The 17,981-nt window shown below is 44.9% G+C and overlaps 1 protein-coding gene across 3 annotated transcripts in view; it reads left to right on the plus strand.

Annotated features, from left to right (window-relative positions):
* Positions 1-17,981, plus strand: part of GLB1 (galactosidase beta 1) — an 85,801-nt gene that overhangs the window by 26,787 nt on the left and 41,033 nt on the right. For all 3 annotated transcript variants that reach the window (XM_027583169.2, XM_027583168.2, XM_027583170.2), the window contains exons 6-9: positions 5,506-5,686; positions 8,103-8,161; positions 9,466-9,587; positions 9,672-9,712. In XM_027583169.2, the coding sequence (XP_027438970.1) occupies positions 5,506-5,686; positions 8,103-8,161; positions 9,466-9,587; positions 9,672-9,712 (403 nt within the window). The remainder of the gene's footprint in view (positions 1-5,505; positions 5,687-8,102; positions 8,162-9,465; positions 9,588-9,671; positions 9,713-17,981) is intronic.

Below are 17,981 nucleotides of genomic sequence, written 5' to 3' on the forward strand. Positions count from 1 at the left end.
GGGAAAGCTTTCATCCATCCACAGTATATGCAAGAGTGAGGCAGCCATGAGCCTCACAAGTCTGTTTCTTCACGAGGCAATGCCACAGCTGGTGATTTTCTTGAAGTTGCATTTTGGGGAGGCATTATGGTTTTGAATGCCTGCTGTATACCAGGCTCTCTGCTGGCTGCCCTATAGACCCTACTCAATTATTCCAACCACTGTCTCTTTTAAAAGAAGAATTTTGGGACTCCTGGGTGGCTCAATCGTTAAGCGTCTGCCTTTGGCTCAGGTCATGATCCCAGGGTCCCGGGATCGAGCCCCGCATCGGGCTCCCTGCTCAGCGGGAAGCCTGCTTCTCCCTCTCCCACTCCCCCTGCTTGTGTTCCCTCTCTCGCTGTGTCTCTCTCTCTGTCAAATAAATAAATAAAATCTTTAAAAAAAAAAAAAAAGAACTTTGAAGAGGTTGAGTGACTTGGCCAAGTCACCCAGCTGGCAGATGGCCGAATCCGGATGGCAGCGTAGGTCCCCAGGTCCACTGATCCTGTGGCCTGTCTCTTTGTCTAGTGTGTCTGGCTGTGGGGATGCGGTACAGATGGAAATGCTCTGGTGTCTGCCCTGCTTAGGCTGTCAGTTCACACTGACGTGGAAAGAGGATGTGGTGAATTGGAGGCCATTATATTTTCCCTCCTGCTTCCTGCCCCCACCCTCCTTCTTTCATCTGTCCTTTGCTCTGCAAAGACTGCGATATTGTGGGGTAGACTGTGTGCCAAGTATTTTCCCTGTGGAAAATTCGGACCCTTGACCTGCAACAACTTGTGATGTTTGCAAAATTCCTTAGGTTAAAACATTAAAACATGTTCACTAGTCATTTGCCAAGGAATAAATGTAACACTGGCTGCATCCTGAAACAATGGGGTGCAGTGTGGTGCTCCCTACAGAAGTGTGGCCAAGATTTCCTTCTTAGGGACAATACTATGGACAGTTGTAGGGACGCTCACTGTGGGAAGGGAGCATGGCCACTCTCTTGGCCTGCAGGTGTATGTCGAATGAGGCAATGAGAAGGCGGATCTGGCCAGAGGGACCTTTCTGACACTGCGCGTTGAAGAGGGGCCAGGTTGCTGCTCCCAGAGGGATGTCCAGGGAGCGCCGAATGCCCCTCCACTGACTTGAGTCTGTACTGGTGAAGCATACAGGAGCCCATTTTTTGGTATGAAGACTTCAAGGCTGCAACTTGAGTGTGTCTTTGCATGGCTGGGTCTTCTTCCTTTCTCTTAATCTCAAGTTTCCTCTAGTCTTCCTCCTTTTTTAGTCTCTGCTTCTTTCCAAGTCACTTTTAATTTTTGCTCACAACTTTTCTGTACCTTTTGGTTATTGAAATGCCACAAAAAGCGTAATCAGATACGAACTCCGCAGAGGAGAGCAATGTTGGCTGCCCTGGGGGCAATTCTTGAGTGCATCCCTGGCGGCCTCGGATGGCCTGCACTTGACTGTGGGTCCTCCCCGGGGACTCCGCCTCCTCCGCCTTTCACACCACACCACTAGGTGGCTTGAATGCCACCTAGTCCATTTGCCCCTTGGCTACTAAATAAACAAGTAAGTGTGGGAGGTACAGAAGAATATAAGAAAACAGAAAAGCCATAATTTCACTTAAATGTCAGGGGCCAGAAGCAAAGCTCTTCATATTTCGGAGAGATTTCCTTGAATTTTTTTCCATGCCTTTAAAAAATTTCTTTTTACAGAATCAGTTTAAACTGTGTGACCAGTTTCTTATCTGACTTTTCTTACTTTAGTCTTATGTCATAAGCATTTTTTTCATATCATTAAAAAATCTTCGGGATGCCTGGGGGCTCAGTTGGTTGAGCGTCTGACTTCGGTTCAGGTCATGGTCCCACGGTCCTGAGATCGAGCCCCGCATCGGGCTCCCTGCCCAATGGGGAGCCTGCTTCTCCCTCTCCCTCTGCTGCTCCCCCTGCTTGTGCTCTCTCTCCCTCTGTCAAGTAAATAAATAAAATCTTATATATATATATATATATATATATATATATATATATATATAAAAAAGCTGATTTCCATCTCTGTCTGCATTCAGGCCATGGGGCAAAATGATGGCTTTACTCAGGTCACAGTGTTGCTGCTCTGTCTGGGTGCCTGCAGAGTTTGAAGAGGCCCTGGCTATGTGTCTGCAGGCAGGGCAAAAGTGAGGTACAGAGAACCCTGCTGGTCCTTCATTCATCCTTGTGACTCAGCCGTATAGCAAGTGTTCTCTTCTGGCGGGGTTAGCTAATCCAGCGCCACCTTAGCCACATAAGGTTTGCCTATGTGGATGTTTATCTCAGTTCGTACCAAGACCACACTTAAAATAAGTAAAGCCACAGATGTCTTTTAATAATATCCAAGGTGAAAATAATTAGGAGTGGGGACGTTTCACGCACAACTTTTCTTCATCCAGTTTATGGGGTATTCGTCCTAAGGTAACAGCCCTACTTCTACCTGATGTTGTGTAAGATCAACAACTTTAGAAGTCGCAGTGCCTTGTGGCTTCATTAAGGAGCTTACAGAATGAGACAGTTAAAACTCTCAGACAGGGACCCGCGGTGGCCTGTTTTTGTAAATAAAGGTACGTTGGCACCCAGCCGCGCCCAGTCGTTCACGTGTGAATGTGGCTGCTTTTGCATGTCAGGAGCAGAGTTCATCGGTGCAGAGACATGTGGCTACAGACCCTAAAATACTTACCCCGCGGGCCTTGATTGAAAATGTTGACTGACCCCTTGCTCTAGAAAACTCAAGCGTTCCTCTGAATCTCACTGTGACTTGTCTGTGTGTTTTTCCTCTCACCTTCCCTGTCTGGGCACCACCTCTGTGTCTCTCTGGTTGACTCTGGCGTCAAATGTGAGTGTACTCTGAGTAGTTTGGTGAGCCCTGACTGGGCACCAGGTACTCATGAGTTGACTCAGTTAATCCTCATAACAGCCCAGCGAGGGAGGTTCGTTGGCCTCTTGCAGATGGCAGTGCCTCATGGGCGGAGCCTCACGGACAAGAAATGGCAGAGGGGACATTTGCACGTGGACAGCTGGGCCTCCGATGCCCGTGCCCACAGCTCTGTACTGCCTTGCAAATGTGGACCTTTTTTCCTAATAACAGCCAAATTGTGTTCATGCATTTATTTCAAGCCTGTTTATTTTAACGTACAGTCATGATGATAATCATCATGATCATCGGTAGTTAAAGCTTGAAAAAATAAGTGACCCTAAGTGAGCCTTGGGTTGGGGTGTGGTGGTGAGCAGAAAGGAACACGAGGTGCAAAGGCTCCGGGCTCACTTAGTTGCTAGAGCTGATCCTGGAACTAGCTCTGAACTTGTGAATGGCCAAAGGACAAAGGAACACATAGCCATTTAAGTAGATCTTATTAAAAGAGGAGGGGGAAAGAAAATGAGGAGGAAAGTATCTCACCAGTATTTGCAAAGCTTTTCTTCGAGTTTCTCTCAGTTATTTCCAAAGGGACACCTGTGGGACTAATCAAAGTGTCAGGAGCAGTTGCCCCGGTGGGGGCAGGGGATGGGGGGGGTCTGCTCTGTGTAAGGGGCAAACTCCTCCTTTTTCAAGGTGGCTTCAGGACCAGTGAAGCTCTTGGTGCTGGGCATACTTGCTGCAATCTGAACCTGTAACATGAAAGTATCATCAAAGGGAAATAGTCATTCATTAAACCCTTTGGGAAGCAGCCCTGTGCAGAGAATGATGGTGGTATTTAGTTCATCTCCATCCTTCACTGTCCTGTGCCTACTCCCTGACTGTCTACAGGTCACATGAAGCTACTGGCATTTCTAGCAAACAGGGAATGCTCTCTACCTGTCCCCTTCCCTGGATGGTGCCTTTCCCCCTAGAGCTACCTTGGGTGGCTCCTCCAGAGAAGCTTCCTTACCCGTCTCTCCCAGTCACCCTCTTTTCGGAGGAATCAGTTTCTTGTGCTTATGTTTAATGACTATGGATTCCCCAGGATCACAAAAATTTATTTGCCTTATGTGCAGGTTGAGATTGGATGGCCGGGTATTTTTGTCATTTTTGTAAAATTGTGCACTCTAACACCAGGGTGTGGTATAATGAAGCATTAGGATGAGAACCGCCACCTGAGATGGGAAATAGCACATGGCCAGCACCGGAGAAGTTTCCCTGGTGTCTTTCATGACCACCCCACTCCTTCCCACTGCCCTGACCTTCACGGCTATTCGTTTCTTGGTGTCGTTTCTATTTCTGCCCCCTGTGTATGTACCCAGATTTATAGTTTGGTTAGGCCTGTTTTGAATTTTCTGTGGGGGGCATACTATCTGTATTGCTTCCCTCAATGTCGTAGCTCTAAGATTCTTTCATGTATTGGGTGGAGATGAAGGTCATTCATTTTATTGCTTTACAGCAATGTTTCTTCACCTTTTTTTCATTGTTGCCCCTAAAGAGTCTCTTTAGACATTTTTTTCTAATTGCCTCCCCCACGAAATTTTAACGCCTTCCACCTACTGTATAAGTGTATGTATGCGCTTTACAGATAAAAAAGAGTCAGGTGTTCTTTTCCCCTATAAGAATCAATTTTCACCTCTTTGGGGCTGCTGTCCTCCCCCATTGAGAATTCGCAAAAGTGGAAATGTGCCCTCAGCACTATTTGCACCTGATAATCCTTTGTTGTGGAGGCTGACAAGTAGGAGGTTTAGGAGCATCCCTTGGCCTCTACCCACTGGGGTACCAGCAGCACACTCCCCCCTCCCGCCACTTGTGACAACCCAAAATATCTGCAGATTTGTCATATGTTCCCTGGCGGGAAAAATAACTCCTGGTTGAAAACCACTGATGCTACTGAACACAGACTGAGTGTTGGTGATGGAGTACAAAAAGGAGAAGGACCACCTGAATGTTGGACAGCAGATCGAGGAAACGATGGTACATCCTTATCCAGCCAGCATTTGCCCCATTACTGCCGTGGACATTTTGTATAATGTATTAAGGTGCAAAACTAATGTTACAACTGGTGCAAGTAATGTGATACCAGTTTTGAGAACAGAGAACAATGTGTATTATCGTGTGTCTTCAGGGTGTGTGTACGTGTGTAAATCTGGAAAACTAAGCCAGAATGCTTACAGCACTTATCTCTGGTGAAAGGAATTAACACATGGTTTTTCTCTTTTCTTTGCATTTCCCCCCATTTTCTAATATTCTACCATGGGAAGATCTTATTTATGTAACATTTAAAGTACCTATTATTTAGTACCGGCTAGAACATCACCACAATCCAAAACCGACGTGGTGGTTTTTGTTTTTCTTACTTCGGTGGAGCGGGACGGGGTAGAAGGTAAGTTTTTACGCTGAATTGCTCTTTGGAAAATGAGTTTTTGAGGACCGAGGGTAGGAAATATTTTTGGCAATCATTGGGCCTTGTCATCTCTCATAGATGCTCAGGTATTGTCTACAAACAAAAGCTTGCCTTAGAATGAGGGTATTGGGCTCTCCTGCTTTCCCCGCCTCTTTTGTAATTTGTAGGTTGAAAATGAATATGGCAGCTACTTCACCTGTGATTATGACTACCTGCGGTTCCTGCAGAAGCTCTTCCGCTACCACCTGGGCACTGACGTGCTTCTGTTCACCACTGATGGGGCACATGAGACATTCCTGCAGTGCGGGGCACTGCAAGGGCTGTATGCCACAGTGGACTTCGGACCAGGTTGGTGTTTGTAATCACAGTAAAACCCAGCTAAGGCCATGCAGGCATGGGCAGTGAACTCCATCAGTCGCTCAGGGCAGCTGTGTGTTAAGTGGGTACATTGAATGAGATCTCTCAAATTTTCCTTTACAGAGGAGCAGGTGAAATGGAATAATGAATAAAGCACCCCTCCGGTGCGCAGATTTTATTTAAGCTGATTGGCCCTTTTGGGCAAGGGCTCCGTCTTTAGCCCTGGTGAGCGCACCTGGAGGGTCAGCCACTGGCAGGGTGCGGTGGGCTTGTCCGCCCTGGAGTGTGGGGAACTTCCCTGCGCTTCTGTTCTCTTTCTGCGGAACTGAACACTATGAACTGGGACGACCTGCAGGTGGTTAGCGGATGCCGTACAAATTGTCTTCCCTGACTGGTTCATGCTGCGTAAGCTGCAGAGGCTCCACACAGGCAGGTTCTGGGGGCGGCAGCGTGGCCCGGAGGCTCCTGGCTGCCGTAAACATTAAGAGAGCAGCTTTCATGAAGGGCATGATGCCGACAGGCAGCGTGTGCGCCTGAAAAGGATCCCAGATTGGACTTGCCTGCTTGCTTTCTATCTTTCTATGCTATGAAGGACATTATTGGGACAATCGAATTTTTTGGATCAATTCTGTGGATTACATAACAGGATTGTATCCATGTTAATTTCCTGGTTGTTTATAATTGTATTGTGTTTATTTAAAGGATGCCCTTGCTCTTAGGGAACGTACACTGAAATATTTAGGGTAAAGGGCCATCATGTCTGCAACTTATTCATAAATGGTTCAGAAAAAAATAAGTGTATTGAGAGAGAGAGAAAATGATAAAGTAAATGTGGCAAAATATTAACAATTGGGGAATCTTGGTTCTTTGGGAGTATGAGTTCTTTGTTCTATTCTCACAACTCTAAGTTTGAAATTATTTCAGAATAAATGTTAACTCCCATCCCATCCCCCCCCCTAAAAAAAATAGCTGCTCTTCAAGTAGCATAGAGACCCTATTGCCTTCCTGGCTGAGGGGTAAGACAGCCCGCCCACAATACACACCCAGTGCTGGCTTTCTCTCGAGACAGATGTACGGAAGACTGAAGTTGCACTTTGCAAGACATGCCTCTATGTTAGCATAAAAGAAAGGACTGGCTTTAAGTGATCTAGATGCATGGTGCGTGGCTGCGAGCATTTGGTGCTGAAATAACCCATCTACAAAGAGCGGCTCAGGAAGTGGCCCGCTGGTTTCCTCCTGCCTTGGCACGCTTCCCATCACAGTGATGAAGAAGCGCATATCTTTTTGTTGGGAGCAACAACGGGAAGGTTATTCTGAGTTTGTTCTAAGCATTACGTGTGCGGGGGGTGATAGTGCACCGGCTGTGGCTCTGGGTTGAAGGACAGCCCACTGGAAGGCCCGTGGTCGCAGGGCAGGTGGGGCTCGGGGCAGGCTCGTTCATGTGTGTGGGACGGGGGGCAGCGCCCAGGGTCAGGTCACGGGAGGAAGCTCATGAGAACAGAACTGAGAGATCTGATTGCCACCGGATGCTTAATAGTGAGACATTAACAGCCAAGTAAATGAGATTGCACTCTGGCTGAGCATTTTCTCTCCTGAAACCTGGCCTTACAGAGAGCAAGGGGTTATTTGGAAGTCTTGGCTGCTGTCACTTCCACTGTGGGTGCTGTGGGAAGTAGGTCATGAAGTTTGGGGCCAGGGTGTCCCCTGCTCTGGCTAGACAGACACTCTTCGTTGTTGCTCGGTCACGGAAGGAGGGCAGCCCACTGCCTCTGTCAGGAGAGCTTCGTTCCCTTTAGAGGAGGAGGGAGAAAGAAGACACCAGGAGCAAGCTTGCATGTAGGCATCTTAATGGGATATTTTAGAAGGAAAACTTGAGAGCAAGTACCGTGCAGCCTGGGATGGGCAATGATGTACAAATTCAAAATCAGCGTATATGCCATGATTCAGGCAGAAAGACAGACCACATCCATCCCTTTGATTTGCTAAGTACTGGGCAGATATCTGTGGTACTATTATGTGTGTGGTGCTGCTGTGGAGGCTGCAAGGAAGTATCTTTAAAGCAAGCCCGTCCTACAGGGAGCATCTAGGTCAGATGTCCATGTGAAGAGAGAAGAACACAAAACGCATGTCCAGGCCTTGGGGAAACTCAGAGAAGACAAGCCTGTGATGTGATCTCCTGAGGCAGTGCAGTCAGGAGAGACCAAGGGGACTGCTCAGAGAGGAAGCAGCGTTGCGTGGTCCCCACACGTCCGTTGGGTGGATGGTCTGAGGCCAGCCTGCAGATGGTCAGGCGGTGTTCCAGGCCCATGGGCCTGTGGCGAAGGCTGGGGCCTCAGGCTGAAGGTCTGTGAAGGACTCTTTTTACTTAACTTCTTATCATTCCCATGATTCTCTTTGTAATTTTCAGGTGCAAACATCACCGCTGCTTTCGGAATCCAGAGAAAGAGTGAGCCCAGAGGGCCATTGGTAAGAATTGGGGGTGAGGTGTGGGTTTGCTTGCACTAAGGGAGTAGGGCCTTGCTTTCTCTGGCTGAGGGGTCAGCAGCTGATGGGACTGTGGGCACGTGGCCCTCTGGACACATGAACGACAGCAGCTGCACTTACTGGAAACCGCGGCCCTGCTCTTGAGTGGAACAAGATGGGAACAAATGTGACAGTCTGCCATGAATCAGGCTGTGCTCTTGCATGCTTCATCCCCTTTGGCCTTGCTCATAGGTAATATCATGGTCTCCCTTTTCATAAGGCTCAGAGAACAGGTCACTTACAGGGTCGCAAAGCCCGTGAGTGGCAGTGCCAGGATCCAAGATCAGCGTGGTGCTTCCCGAGAGCTCTTTGTGACAGAGCTTCTCCATCTTCCCTGCGCTCCTGAATCATGTGGGAATCTTGGTGAAGATGCCAGCTTTGATCTGCTGGGCCCAGGGTGGGGCCTGAGGTTCTGTGTTTGTGACAAGCAGCCCGGCGAGCACACGTCGAGTTGCAGGGCGCTGTGGTGCGCGGGACAGGCAGCTGGGGGAGCTGATGGCAAGACCCAGGCAGGTCTGAACGGTCCTACAGCTCTTCACGCTTGGCTCTTCCCTGCTCATACTTGTTCCTGTTGTTTCTTGGCACAGTTTGAGGGCTGATGTCCCATGCGTGCTCTGCGGCAGGTGCACAGAGACTGTGCACACAGCCTTTGCTGCCTGGGGAGCTGTGGAGAACCTGCATTCACAGACCCGGGGGTGGGGGTTCAGGGAGGGGGTTCCTAGACCCTGACACAAGAAGGCCCCAGAACATGTCCAGACTCCTTTCTCCTTCTCGAGATGAAGGGCATGGCCGGGTAATGTTCAAGAGAAACATGAAGTGCTTGGGGCCTGCTTTTTGCAGAACCACCTGGACGAGTCCACCTCACTTGAAGTCAACCTGGGACCTAAAAATCTGGACTGACACAAAGGGTGAACTTGGATCGGATAATTTTATTAGAATATTTTGCCATCCAATTCTTTTGCCCAACAAACTTTCCTGCCTGTTTAAACTCAGGGTTGGTTAACAAAATTTTGTTGCAGGGACAACTTTTTAGGAATACCTCTATCTTTGGCGCCTAAACACTGAATTTGGGCAGTGCTGTCATTGGAACCCCCCAGAGGTTCCCCAGCTCTGGGTTAAGCACTACATGTAACACACAGCTCTCCACCCATCCTTTGGTGGAGTAGAAAGGGAGATGGGTCCAGGGAGGTGCCAGCATTTGAAGGTCCTAAGTCCATCCTAAGCTCCATGTCCTTTTCTCTTTCTAGGTGAATTCTGAATTCTATACTGGCTGGTTAGACCACTGGGGCCAACCTCACTCAACAGTGAAGACTGAAGTGGTGGCTTCCTCCCTCCATGATATACTTGCCCATGGGGCGAATGTGAACTTGTGAGTGTTAATTTCTGAAGGGCAGGGCACCCTCCACAGCTGTGGGCTCACAGTGAAGTATGTCTATTCTCTGTTTCCTTATAGGTACATGTTTGTAGGTGGAACCAATTTTGCCTATTGGAATGGTAAGAACAATCCTACAGGTTGTGGAAGCTTATGCTAGAATGTTTCTGGTGCTTGATTTGGGGGTGGGAAGTACCTACAGACAATTTTTATTTTCTATTTTTGTTTATTCCTAAATTTCCTGATATAAAAACTGCCTATATAACTTTTAAAATCATTTAAAAAAATTTTAAGGAACATGTGCACTTAGAAGCTTTATTGTTTTTTATTTTTTTTAAAGTTTACTTATAATTTCATGAAGTAATATCTACACCTAGTGTGGGGCTCAAACTCACAACCCCGAGACCAAGAGTCACATGCTCTTCTGCCTGAGCCAGCCAGGCGCCCCAGAAACCTTATTTCAAACCAAGTAGCTAGGCAGGTCCCATAGTCTCTGATGATAGCTTACTTGCTCATGTATTCTGCTATGATCTTTTTCTTCTTCTTCTTTAAGTTTCTTTATTGTTATGTTAATCACCATACATTACATCATTAGTTTTTGATGTAGTGTTCCATGATTCATTGTTTGTGCATAACACCCAGTGCTCCACGCAGAACGTGCCTTCTTTAATACCCATCACCAGACTAACCCATCCCCCCACCCCCCTCCCCTCTAGAACCCTCAGTTTGTTTTTCAGAGTCCATCGTCTCTCATGGTTCGTCTCCCCCTCTGATTTCCCCCCCTTCATTCTTCCCCTCCTGCTATCTTTTTCTTTTTTTTTTCTTAACATATATTGCATTATTTGTTTCAGAGGTACAGATCTGTAATTCAACAGTCTTGCACAATTAACAGTGCTCACCATAGCACATACCCTCCCCAATGTCTATCACCCAGCCACCCCATCTCTCCCACCTCACCCCCACTCCAGCAACCCTCAGGTGTTTCCTGAGACTTGGAATTCCTCATATCAGTGAGGTCATATGATACATGTCTTTCTCTGATTGACTTATTTCACTCAGCATAACACCCTCCAGTTCCATCCACGTCTTGCAAATGGCAAGATCTCATTCCTTTTGATGGCTGCATAATATTCCATTGTATATATATACCACATCTTCTTTATCCATTCATCTGACGGTGGACATCTTGGCTCTTTCCACAGTTTGACTATTGTGGACATTGCTGCTACAAACATCGGGGTGCACGTACCTCGGATCCCTACATTTGTATCCTTGGGGTAAATACCCAGTAGTGCAATTGCTGGGTCATAGGGGAACTCTATTTTCAACTTTTTGAGGGACCTCCATACTGTTTTCCAGAGTGGTTGCACCAGCTTGCATACCCACCAACAGTGTAGGAGGGTTCCCCTTTCTCCACATCCCCGCCAACATCTGTCGTTTCCTGACTTGTTAATTTTAGCCATTCTGACTGGTGTGAGGTGGTATCTCATTGAGGTTTTGATTTGGATTTTCCTGATGCCGAGCGATGTCGAGCACTTTTTCATGTGTCTGTTGGCCATTTGGATGTCTTCTTTGGAAAAATGTCTGTTCATGTCTTCTGCCCATTTCTTAATTAGATTATTTATTCTTTGGGTATTGAGTTTGATAAGTTCTTTATAGATTTTGGATACTAGCCCTTTATCTAATATGTCATTTGCAAATATCTTCTCCCATTCTGTTGGTTGTCTTTTGGTTTTGTTGACTGTTTCTTTTGCTGTGCAAAAGCTTTTTATCTTGATGAAATCCCAATAGTTCATTTTTGCCCTTGCTTCCCTTGCTTTTGGCAATGTTTCTAGGAAGAAGTTGCTGCGGCTGAGGTTGAAGAAGTTGCTGCCTGCATTCTCCTTTAGGATTTTGATGGACTCCTGTCTCCAGTTTAGGTCTTTCAACCATTTTGAGTCTATTTTTGTGTGTGGTGTAAGGAAATGGTCCAGTTTCATTCTCCTGCATGTGTCTGTCCAGTTTTCCCAACACCATTTGTTGAAGAGACTGTCTTTTTTCCATGGGACATTCTTTCCTGCTTTGTCAAAGATGAGTTGACCGTAGAGTTGAGGGTCCATTTCTGGGCTCTCTATTTTGTTCCATTGATCTATGTGTCTGTTTTTTTGCCAGTACCACACTGTCTCAATAATGACAGCTTTGTAATAGAGCTGGAAGTCGGAATTGTGATGCTGCCAGCTTTGCTTTTCTTTTTCAACATTCCTCTGGCTATTCAGGGTCTTTTCTGGTTCCATACAAATTTTAGGATTATTTGTTCCATTTCTTTGAAAAAAGTAGCTGGTATTTTGATGGGGATTGCATTGAATGTGTAGATTGCTCTAGGTAGCATTGACATCTTCCAATCCATGGAACGTTTTTCCATTTCTTTGTGTCTTCCTCAATTTCTTTCATGAGTATTTTATAGTTTTCTGAGTAAAGATCCTTTGCCTCTTTGGTTAGATTTATTCCTAGGTGTCTTATGGTTTTGGGAGCAATTGTAAATGGGATCGACTCCTTAATTTCTCTCTCTTCTGTCTTGTTGTTGCTGTATGGGAATGCCATTGATTTCTGTGCATTGATTTTATATCCTGCCACTTTACTGAATTCCTGTATGAGTTCTAGCAGTTTTGGGGTGGAGTCTTTTGGGTTTCCCACATGAAGTGTCATATCATCTGCAAACAGTGAGAGTTTGACTTCTTCTTTGCCGATTTGGATGTCTTTGATTTCTTTTGTTGTCTGATTACTGTGGCTAGGACTTCTAATACTATGTTGAATAGCAGTGGTGATAGTGGACATCCCTGCTGCATTCCTGACGTCAGGGGGAAAGCTCTCAGTTTTTCCCCATTGAGAATGATATTCGCTGTAGGTTTTTCATAGAGGGCTTTTATGATATTGAGGTATGTACCCTCTAGCCCTATACTCTGAAGAGTTTTGATCAAGAAAGGATGCTTTACTTTGTCAAATGCTTTTTCTGCATCTGTTGAGAGGATCATATGATTCTTGTTCTTTCTTTTGTTAAAGTATTGTGTCACGTTGATTGATTTGTGGATGTTGAACCAACCTTGCAGCTCAGGGATAAATCCCACTTGGTCGTGGTGAATAATCCTTTTAATGTACTGTTTCATCCTATTGGCTAGTATTTTGGTGAGAATTTTTGCATCCATGTTCATCAAGGATATTGGTCTGTCATTCTCCTTTTTGATGGGGTCTTTGTCTGGTTTGGGGATCAAGGTAATGGTGGCCTCATAAAACGAGTTTGGAAGTTTTCCTTCCATTTCTATTTTTTGGAACAGTTTCAGGAGAATAGGTATTAATTCTTCTTTAAATGTTTGGTAGAATTCCCCTGGGAAGCCATCTGGCCCTGGGCTTTTGTTTGTTGGGAGATTTTTGATGACTGCTTCAATTTCCTTAGTGGTTATAGATCTGTTCAGGTTTTCTGTTTCTTCCTGATTCAGTTTTGGTAGTTGATACATCTCTAGGAATGCATCCATTTCTTCCAGGTTATCTAATTTGCTGGCATAGAGTTGCTCATATTATGTTCTTATAATTGTTTGTATTTCTTTGGTGTTGGTTGTGATCTCTTTCATTCATGATTTTGTTGATTTGGGTCATTTCTCTTTTCTTTTTGATAAGTCTGGTCAGGGGTTTATCAATCTTGTTAATTCCTTCAAAGAACCAGCTCCTAGTTTCGTTGATCTGTTCTACTGTTCTTTTGGTTTCTGTTTCATTGATTTCTGCTCTGATCTTTATTATTTCTCTTCTCCTGCTGGGTTTAGGCTTTATTTGCTGTTTTTTCTCTAGCTCCTTTAGGTGTAGGGTTAGGTTGTGTATTTGAGACCCTTCTTGTTTCTTGAGAAAGGCTTGTATTGCTATATACTTTCCTCTTAGGACTGCCTTTGCTGCATCCCAAATATTTTGAACAGTTGTGTTTTCATTTTCATTGGTTTCCAGGAATTTTTTTAATTCTTCTTTAATTTTCTGGTTGATCCATTCATTCTTCAGTAGGATGCTCTTTAGCCTCCATGTATTTGAGTTCTTTCTGACTTTCCTCTTGTGATTGAGTTCTAGTTTCAAAGCATTGTGGTCTGAAAATGTGCAGGGAATAATCCCAATGTTTTGGTACCGGTTGAGACCTGATTTGTGACCTAGGATGTGATCTATTCTGGAGACTGTTCCGTGGGCACTAGAGAAGAATGTGTATTCCATTGCTTTGGGATGGAATGTTCTGAATATATCTGTGAAGTCCATTTGGTCCGGTGTGTCATTTAAAGTCTTTATTTCCTTGTTGATCTTTTGCTTAGATGATCTGTCCATTTCAGTGGGGGTGGTGTTAAAGTCCCCTACTATTATTGTATTGTTGTCGATGTGTTTCTTTGCCTTTGTTATTAATTGCCTTATATAATTGGCTGCTCCCATGTTAGGGGCATAGGTATTTACAATTGTTAGATCTTCTTATTGGATAGACCCTTTAAGTAGGATATAGTGTCCTTCTTCATCTCTTATTACAGTCTTTGGTTTAAAATCTAGTTTGTCTGATATAAGGATTGCCACCCCAGCTTTTTTTTGGTGTCCATTAGCATGGTAAATGGTTTTCCACCCCCTCACTTTCAGTCTAGGGGTGTCTTTGGGTCTAAAATGAGTCTCTTGCAGACAGCATTATCAGTGGGTCTTGTTTTTTAATCCAATCTGATAGCCTGTGTCTTTTGATTGGGGCATTTAGCCCATTTACATTCAGGGTCACTATTGAAAGATACGAATTTAGTGCCATTGTATTACCTGTAAGGTGACTGTTACCATATATTGTCTGTGTTCCTTTCTGGTCTATGCTGCTTTTAGGCTTTCTCTTTGCTTGGAGGACCCCTTTCAATATTTCTTATAGGGCTGGTTTCGTGTTTGCAAATTCCTTTAGTTTTTGTTTGTCCTGGAAGCTTTTTATCTCTCCTTCTATTTTCAATGACAGCCTAGCTGGATACAGTATTCTTGGCTGCATATTTTTCTTGTTTAGTGCTCTGAATATATCATGCCAGCCCTTTCTGGCCTGCCAGGTCTCTGTGGATAGGTCTGTTGCCAATCTAATATCTCTACCATTATAGGTTACAGATCTCTTCTCCCGAGCTGCTTTCAGGATTTTCTCTTTGTCTCTGAGACTTGTAAGTTTTACTATTAAATGTTGGGGTGTTGACCTATTTTTATTGATTTTGAGAGGGGTTCTCTGTGCCTCCTGGATTTTGATGCCTGTTTCCTTCCCCACATTAGGGAAGTTCTCTGTTATAATTTGCTCCAATATACCTTCTGCCCCTCTCTTTCTTCTTCTTCTGGGATCCCAATTATTCTAATGTTGTTTCATCTTATGGTATCGCTTATCTCTCGAATTCTGCCCTCATGATCCAGTAGTTGTTTATCTCTCTTTTTCTCAGCTTCTTTATTTTCCATCATTTGGTCTTCTATATTGCTGATTCTCTCTTCTGCCTCATTTATCCTAGCAGTTAGAGCCTCCATTTTTTATTGCACCTCATTAATAGCCTTTTTGATTTCGACTTGGTTAGATTTTAGTTCTTTTATTTCTCCAGAAAGGGTTTCTCTAATAACTTCCATGCTTTTTTCAAGCCCAGCTAGTATCTTTAAAATCATGATTCTGAACTCTAGGTCCGACATCGTACTAATGTCTGTATTGAGTAGGTCCCTGGCTGATGGTACTACCTCTTGTTCTTTTTGTTGAGGTGATTTTTTTCCGTCTTGTCATTTTGTCCAGAGGAGAGTAGATGAATCAGAGAACAAAATGCTAACAGGGTAACAACGTCCCCAGAAAATGTACTCTAAAGAAATCAGAAAAGACCTGAAACCAGGGGAAAAGAAAGGGAAAGAAAGAAAAAAGAAAGAGAAAAAAAAAGAAAAAGAAAAAGATAAAAACAAACAAAAACAGAACAAAACAAAAAAAAACCAGAATATGATCAAATATGATCAGGCTGGTGCATAGATCAGTGCCACACACTAGATTTTGGGTGTATTTTGGTCTGTTAGAAGAAAATGCCTCCCAAAATTTTAAAGAAAGAAAGACTAATATATGTACAAAATAAGGGTTGATACGATGAAGGAATGGAATATGACTGTAAAGATGAAAATTACAAAAAATTTTATAAGAGGAATTGCTAAGAAGTTGTTTGAAAAAAGAAAGAAGAGGATTAAAAAAGAAAGAAAGAAAGAAAAAAAAGGGGGGGAGAGAATGTGATCAGGCAGGAGCCTAGAACAAAGCCATACACTAGAGATTTAGGGTATATTTTGATCCGTTAGAAGAAACTGTATCTCAAAATTTTAAAGAGAGATCAACTTATATATATATGCCAAAAATAAGGGTAACTACTATGAAGGGATAGAATATGACTCTAAAAATGAAAAATAAAAATTTTTTTAAAAAGGGATTGATAAGATGTTGGTTGAAAAAGGGAAAAAGAAAAATTAAAAAAAAAAAGACAGTTAAAAAAAATTAACCTTGAAAGACTAAAGAATCATGGGGAAAAAAAGCCATGAATTCTATGTGCAGTATTCCCCTAGCGCTGGAGTTCTGCCGTTCTCATTGATTGGTAAACTTGGTCTTGGCTGGCAGTTGTTGCTCATCTTCTGGGGGAGGGGCCTATTGCTGTGGTTCCCAAATGTCTTTGCTGGAGGCGGAATTGCCCTGCCCCTGTCGGTCTGGGCTAAGTAATCTGCTCGGGTTTGCTCTTGGGAGCTTTTGTTCCCTGCAAGCTTTCCGTATAGCTTTGGAGGACCAGAGTGAAAATGGTGGCTTCCCAGTCTCTGCCCCAGAGGAGCCGAGAACTTGGGGCCCCACTCCTCAGTGAGTCCCCAGAGAAAAAGCAGTCAGTCACTCCCGTCTGCCTGGTCTGCCTGCTCATGCAGGTGTGTGCACCACACTGCCTGTGTGCATCCCCATCTGTGAGGCCCCCTGCGGGATCCAGGCCATCCAAGGCTTCTCACACGACACACAGAGTTGAGGAATGGTAAGCCCTGCCATTTCCCTTGCCTTCCCACCTCGCGGTCGCTACTTTGGACAGAAGACACTTAAGTTAGGACTGTTTCTCTATGATACTACCCGGTGATGGTCTGAGGACCAGAGAATCTTCCAGAGAAAGATTCTGCTGGTGGAACTAGACCAAGACTTTGTGTTTCAGTCCATCCTTTAACTCACTGGCCAGCTTTCCTGCCTGGCTTCCCTCAGCCTGTAATTTTGTTTCTGGGAGTTACATCGTTCAATTCAACTTGGTAACCACTGATTGAGCTTAGCTCAGGTAGATGAGGCCGCATCTACCTCCAAGGTGCAGGCAGCTAGTGTGGTGCCATGCATATAAATAGGAAGGGGGGTGTGGAGGCAAGGTAACTGCCACATTAGAGCTAGAGGAGGGGCCATGAAAGAGGTGAGCTCCTTGCAACAAGGGATGTGGTTTTATTTTCCTTTGCATCTCACAGCAAAGGAAAATATGCTTTAATGTATGTATCCCCACAGGCAAGTGGACCTGTTGATAGGCCGCTCCCTCTGATTAATACAAAAGACAGTAAAGGTAACAGGACTGGGTCAGTTCAATTGCCTGAGTGGTCCAGGTCCTTTGGAAATGTAGATTTTGCACAAAGAACAAATGAAACAGAGTACTGGGGTGGGGTGGGGGGTGAATTGATCCTCAGCCTGGCTCATCTGTCAGCTTCACCACCAGTAGGATCACCCAAGGTGGCTCCATCATTTGTGGGCTGGGGGATCAGTCGAGGGAACTTGTTACTAAATCAGAGGTGAACTATCAGATTTTATGCCTCATTTACTTAAAAATTAGGTTGGCTATAAGATAATCCGAAAGCAACTTTATTCTCATACCCTTGCGTTGTAAAACGCTCTCTGGAGTAGAAGAGAAAGGGCTGGCCCAGAGCCTGGCTGGTCCACAGAGGGCAGCATCAGCATCACCTGGGAGCCTGTTAGGAATGCAGAGTCTCAGATCCCACCACAGACTTGCCAACTCAGAATCTCAGGTGGGGTGGGGCTTAAGAATCTGGACAAGCTCTCCAGGTTGCATGGGTGAGTTTTCTAAGTAGCAGCATAGAATCACAGCCCACTGTTGCATCCGATCTCCTACCTGTGAACATCATCTGTGACAAGGGGAGGGGCCTCTGCTCTAGGTTGTGCCGCTTGAATGATAATTGCAAAGTCATCTACTTTTCTAGCCTTTTTTGGCATTATTTGTTGGTCTCTGTTGTGGGTTTCATTCCCTGGGAAACAGACTGAGATTGCCCAGCAGGAAGTTTATTGGGGTGCATTCCCAGGAGCAGCACCTTTAGAGAGTGTGGGTGGCAGCTCTGAGCAGAGGAAGAACTTGACCAATGAGGCAGCTC

This window comes from Zalophus californianus, chromosome 1, assembly GCF_009762305.2.
Source record: "Zalophus californianus isolate mZalCal1 chromosome 1, mZalCal1.pri.v2, whole genome shotgun sequence".
Lineage (NCBI taxonomy): Eukaryota > Metazoa > Chordata > Mammalia > Carnivora > Otariidae > Zalophus > Zalophus californianus.